This window comes from Hakea prostrata, chromosome 9 (assembly GCF_041222555.1).
Source record: "Hakea prostrata isolate BN-2017 chromosome 9, UWA_Hpros_2, whole genome shotgun sequence".
Taxonomy (NCBI): domain Eukaryota; kingdom Viridiplantae; phylum Streptophyta; class Magnoliopsida; order Proteales; family Proteaceae; genus Hakea; species Hakea prostrata.
In genome coordinates, this window is record NC_142608.1 from 52293043 (window position 1) to 52299500 (window position 6458).

Here is a 6458-nt window from a genome sequence, read left to right on the forward strand (position 1 = left end):
ATTATAAAAATAAGAAAAATAAATCCAAATAAGTAACTTAATCGGATAATTTAATCACACGGATATTTATTGGTAAGAAAGAAGTATATTACCATATCCGCATCCTATTAGTAATCGGACCGATGCGAATACTACTAAATGGATGCGAATACAAATTGGAAAGCGAATTTCAATTATCCATTTACACCCCTAATTAAACCTCTAATAACTCTATTTGCCTTTTATTTCATAAAGCATAATATACAAGCATGATCCATGACATTTCCATAAGGTAGAGCATGAGCATCTTATTTAATTCCATCACTTTCTAAAATATATTTAGTTGCTTCAATAATATATAAATTATAAATATGATATTCAACTATAAATTTTCTATTATTTTAATATCTTAGACTGATTTCTTGGAAGAATGACATTAATGCAAAGAAGGTCAATAATGCCCAATTTCTGTAGCGTTATCTAATGCATCAAAGACCTGCTGGTCCAAATCATTTCTGAAAGTTATAAATGGCTAAAATTTTTTAACTTTTATAAGAACAAAGCTCTCAATCTCTCCCAATAAAATTCCATATCTGTTCTTCCCCTGCACTTCAGACATCAAATACCCCAATCTTATATTTCCTTTTTAGCAATCTTTAATGGCTTCAAAAAGTAAAATTCTGATCATCGGAGGAACAGGGTATATTGGAAAATACATCGTGGAGGCAAGTGCAAAGTCAGGCCACCCAACTTTCGCACTGTTGAGAGAAACAGCCGCTGCTGCTGGTTCTGAGAGAGCTAAGATTCTTGATAGCTTCTTGAAATCTGGAGTTACTTTCCTCCAGGTGAGAGCATCAGAAATTCTCTTTCCCAGACTTCTCTGGAAACTTATCTTAGTATCTGGGTTTTGTTCTTGAAAAGGTTTTGATTCTGGGTTTTTTTTCTTAGGGAGATCTGAGCGATCATGGGAGTTTGGTGAAGGCAATTAAGCAGGTGGATGTGGTGATCTGTACCGTAGGGAAGCAATTGATTCAAGAACAGGTGAAAGTCATAGCTGCCATTAAAGAAGCTGGAAATGTGAAGGTAAATAGAGTTCCGTTCCGTTTTTGTCGAAATCTTACCGGAAAAGATCTTGAAAGCTCTTCCTCAAAAGGATTCTCACCATTCGTTTGCATATGCTATTTATTTTTAATGGATTATATGAGTAATTTACCCCCCAAAAAAAATATTTGCATTTCTTTCCCTCCGGATCATTTTACCAAGCATTAGATAGGTTTAGTAGGAATCCGGCCGGATGGGGCATTCCCCGACCACTTTATCACCACAAAACATGTTCACATCCTCTGTAATTCATTTCCCTACAACCGACCCTCCAGGATGGGCCATGGCATTTAAGTGATCCAACGGCATCCAACAAACTGGTTTAAATTCAAATTTGTGGGTGGGTTTAAATAAAATTTAAATTTAATTTGAATTGGTCTTATTTTTAAATGGGCCCAATCAGGAGTTTGTGGGATGTAGGAAAGGAATTCTGTGAACCGAAACATGTGGGGCCCACAGGGGTTGAATGATGATTTTTTTATGTTTTATTATTTTTAACTTGTGAGCCCCACATATTTTTAACTTGGGCCCCACGGGGTGCCGATTTGGACTCGTTTAATAGCTCTGTATTGTAGACAATCATATACATATAATGGTTGAAAAAAAATTGCTCACTACTCTTAAGATTCCTTCTACCACATATTTAGAGGGCTTACTTCCAAAAATTGACAAGGTAGACCGGATATTATTTGTGTGATGTATTTGATGTGGTGGTGTCTAGGGTTCACATCTTCTACAATTCTCACCCCCTGTAATTCCTATCTAGAGATTGTGACATGTGGCAATTAATTATTCAAGGGTCGTGATTAGAACCCAATGTGCCCACCATTGGATGCATGCTATTGGATATTCTATTAAGTTCCAACCATCCAAAACATAGTTCAGTTCATTTAATGAAAATTTGGTTTTGTTTCAATTAAGTTGGTTAAATATGTACATAGTGTTTTGAGCAGGTAGGATTTAATAAAATTAGCAAATTGCATTGGCACCCCTAAATAGAGGCCTTAAAGTAATGACACCCCACTTTATGTTTAAAAAACAAATAGACCCAAAATTGAATTTTTATTGGATATATTTGTCAAATTTATCACTGAAAACACTTAAATCACTATTTATTTTCAAAAATATCCCTATAATAAACAGTGTCCGAAAGTTTTTCAGTGACAAATTGGACAAATATATCCAATGAAAATCCAATTTTTGGATTTCTGTGCTTTTTAAATATAAAGTGAGGTATCAGTGTTTTAAGGTCTCCATTTTAGGGTGTCAGTGCAATTTACTCTAATAGAATTTAATTAGCGTACATCTAATGGTAGGCACTACTAAGTCAAACGCACCAATGAAACATGATAGGGTGATGGAAGTTAGGGTAATGTTAAGGGTAAAGAAATCGAATTTATTGAAAGATGATCATAGTATTTGAAGTGTTCCATTACCAATATAACTTACCCATCTGGATTTAAAGGTTGGCAAGATCTCAATATTTCTTCAGAACATATTTCATTGAAATACATCACATTTTATTACTGTTTTTTCTGTGACTGTGCCTTGAATTATGCAGAGATACCTACCTTCAGAGTTTGGAAATGATGTTGATCATATCCATGCTGTTGAGCCAGCATTGTCTATGTGGAACAACAAGGTTAAAATCCGCCGAGCAGTGGAGGCTGCAGGAATTCCATACACCTTTGTTGTCAACAACTTCTTCGCCGGCCATTTCCTTCATAATTTGTCACAGACAGGAGCAACTAGTCCTCCCAGAGACAAAGTAGTCATATTGGGTGATGGAAATCCCAGAAGTAATTCACCAGATCTTTCTATTTCTTCAACTTCTGTTATGGATTTCAGGTTTCTCTATTGATGTTTTGAAGTAGCTTCATTGAACATATCTTCACATTTGCAGTAATTTGTAACAAGGAGGAAGACATTGGCACTTACACAATGAAAACTGTGGATGACCCAAGAACCTTGAATAAGATCCTATACATCAAGCCACCAGGCAACAGTATCTCATTCAATGAGCTTGTCTCTCTCTGGGAAAGGAAGATTGGAAAAACCCTAGAAAAGGTCTATGTTCCAGAAGAACAAGTTGTGAAGGATATCCAAGGTTGGTATATAAAGACCAAATCCAAAGCACTTTAAAGACTTAAGTGATCATGGTTTACCTTATCTGATCTATGTTTGTTTTTGTGTTCCTGTTATTGCAGCTGCTCCATTTCCTGAAAATGTGACTTTGTCACTTAAACACTCAGCATTTGTGAAAGGTGATCACACAAACTATGAGATAGATCCATCGATTGGATTGGATGCAACTGAGCTATATCCTGAAGTGAAATACACCACCATAGAAGAATACATGAATCGATTTGTCTGATTAAGTATTGTTTATGTTTCTCCTGGATTCATTGTTTCAAAGAAAGGGAGATATTGTTGATATTGGATAAGTGGTTGTTGTATCTTTTAATTGTGTTTCTGCAAGTTGAATAGAAAGTTTGGTTTGCCATATCTTGTTTCGGCTTTTCATAGAAAATGCAAGCATGCACAGTTGGTACTCAGAAACAGAGTAAATCACCTGGGTGGATTTGATAAATGTTGGAATGATTCAAATTGATTCAAAACCAGACAAACCTTACTGGATCAACTTCCTGTTAGAGAAGCAGCAACAGCCTTATATATCCTCTTATATTCCTTAATGTAAGCAATAGATACTTTAACAAGCTCATCAGCCTATTGGAGATCAATTACATTCATAATTACTAACAAATGGGTTAATACATGTTAGGATTAGAGCGATCAATCACACACACAATCGAATAGAGAACAAAGAAATAAAAGAAGACACGGATTTTGTCCTGGTTCACCTCAATGTGAGGCTACATCCAGCATTAGGTTTTTCACTATATTCAATGTTCAATTACAATAGAATATATATGTAAGCGCTTAGAAAACCTAAGTCACAGCCATTAATGGTCCCAAGCTCAAACTATAAAGAAACTCTTGAGTCCCACAAAAACATGGACTCTCTACAGGCTATGGGGGCCACAGGGGCAGCCTCCTAGGACCCCGCCTGCTCACCAGGGAGCGGAACTCCCATGCCGGTCGACAACACAATGTGAGGCATGAGTGATACTTAACAAAACAAACAGGAACAAATCCTTCTTTAAATCTTGGGTTGTGTGTTGTTCAATATATCACTGTGGAGATTGAACGTTAACACTTTCAAAACCTAAACAGTAAATCTTTCTTGCTTCATATACCTACGACTAGCAACCTCTGGTGATTCCTGTCTTGTTATCATAAACTAAGATTAACAAGAACCACCTAGAGGTAGTCAATTTGGATTTGGACTCAATTTTCGAAGTAGGACCAAAGAAAGGACACTTACTTTAAAATAACAAAAAAACACTTTTTGATTCTAATTTTTTCCAAGAAACATATCTGATACAAATTCATTATACTTTAATATTATAATACTAAAGATGGGAGCCTTATGTGGGTTCGATGAGCAGACATTTTTTTTTTGGTAAAGAAAAGGGAGATCGTACTGCGCCCACTGAATGTTGGACTTTTTATTAAATGCGATATGATTGCCTGCGCGCCCCCCCAACACGTATATCGTTGTCCCTTCTTTCATCTATCTCTATCTCGTCCTTCAAAGGTTATTGATGTCTATCCTTTTTTATGCCTGTATGACCTAGAATTTTGAGGTTTCTTGGTGATTAAAGTCTATATCCATCCAGAAGTGAAAACCATTCATGGTAGCTCTCTAATATGAATGAAATGATCTTCCATAGTTACCAATTGCCACATCAAACCATTTTGAAAATGAGATGACTATCTTTCAAAATATTGATATATGCCCTGATGTTCATAATTCCATTTGTGAATGAGAAATTATTATATTTACCTCAAAAAAAAAAAATTACTATTATGAAAAGAGATAATAATGCATGATAAGGATTAAGATTCATAGGCCCAAAAGATAGGAGTAGGGAGTAAGGTACTTTCTACTATGAAAAAAAGATTAAAAAAATTTTAGGCAAAGTACTTTTGCAATTTTTTACGGTTAGTTTATTTTATTTTTTTTGTTTGCCAATCCCAGTTTTCAAGGCTTTGCCCTGACTAATCAGGTGTTCGACTCGGGTCGCACACCTAGCTATGGTGGGTAAGTCTCTCAACGAAGATTTTTTGCATCCACAAGGTTTCAATACTTGAACCTTGCTTAAGTGGACCAAGCTGCTTACCACTTGGACCAAACCCCCGTTGATTACGGTTACTTTCTACTTAATAAGGTTTACTAATAATATGATATTTTTTACATTATATAGTTTTTTAAAAAATACATTGTTATTTGGCACATATAATTCAATGAATATTAAACATTATTATAATGAATGTACCCAAAAGAAAATTTTATAATGATAAGTAAGAATTGTTACTCTTTTATCATAAAAAAAAATTAAAAAAAATTAAAGTTGTTATTTTTGGAGGATGACTATGCTACTATAAAATAGACTTCTGTTTACCAAAAAAAAATAATAAAATAGATTTCTTATTTTATATTTTAATAATTTCTGTTTTAAGACATGAATAGAATATTCACCTAATAATTCCAATTAGAAATCACCACTTTTCTATTTAAATTAAATTTCATTGTTAAATAAGAAATTAACATAAGAACAAGTAAATGGGTTTTGTCCTTAGAACAATTCTAGTTTTAGTTATACTAATAATAGATATTAAAATTTGACAAAAGCTATAGAAGTGGGGTCATTTAAAATTTAATTTGTAAGGACAATACAATAATTTGAGGACAGGTACATATGCAATAATCATGGGTTTTAGTTTGAAAATAACTTTGTCTAAAAATATGATAATGAGTGTGGATCATCTCCTCTATTATCAACACTTTTCAGCTACAAAATTAGGTGGGGCTTACAAGTAAAGAAAAGTTAGGAAGGGCAGGACCCACAACAGTATCCTGTGGCCCCCGTATTTTGTGGCCGGAAAGCGTCCGGAGAGCACAACGAGTCACGATTCGGACTCAATATAAGTTATTTTCTCATAAAACCGGACATTTACGTAAACGCCCAACCTTACGCAATAGGTTTTTGATATTATTATTATTATTATTATTATTATTATTATTATTATTATTATTATTTTGTTTCTCTTAAATGTTCCTTAGAAATAAATTGGTTCCTTTCATCCACAAGGAAAGCTTTTTTTTTGAGGCACAACATAAACTCTCTTTGTATAATTTTAAATAGTAATTTCTATCTAATCAAGATTACATGTGATTATATTTATCAAACCTTTACTATCTTTCGTGCACCAAAAAAATTATTTATTTATTTATTATCAAAATAGTATTTATA

At 34.0% G+C, this 6458-nt stretch overlaps 1 protein-coding gene across 1 annotated transcript; it reads left to right on the top strand.

Annotated features, from left to right (window-relative positions):
* Positions 1-465: 465 nt before the first annotated feature.
* LOC149005503 (phenylcoumaran benzylic ether reductase Pyrc5-like) lies at positions 466-3677 on the top strand. Its single transcript, XM_089168597.1, has 5 exons — positions 466-824; positions 928-1062; positions 2642-2879; positions 2984-3187; positions 3288-3677. The coding sequence occupies exons 1-5, from the start codon at positions 639-641 to the stop codon at positions 3452-3454; spliced, it is 930 nt and encodes a 309-aa protein (XP_089024723.1). The 5' UTR covers positions 466-638; the 3' UTR covers positions 3455-3677.
* Positions 3678-6458: the final 2781 nt, after the last annotated feature.

What these genes read in the sequence shown, in the direction of transcription:
- LOC149005503 (XM_089168597.1), top strand. Translation starts at nt 639, where the DNA reads ATGGCTTCAAAAAGTAAAATTCTGATCATCGGAGGAACAGGGTATATT. An exon ending in AAGAAGCTGGAAATGTGAAG is followed by an intron (nt 1,063 to 2,641) that starts GTAAATAGAGTT and finishes TGAATTATGCAG; the next exon opens with AGATACCTACCTTCAGAGTT. An exon ending in AGTTGTGAAGGATATCCAAG is followed by an intron (nt 3,188 to 3,287) that starts GTTGGTATATAA and finishes CTGTTATTGCAG; the next exon opens with CTGCTCCATTTCCTGAAAAT.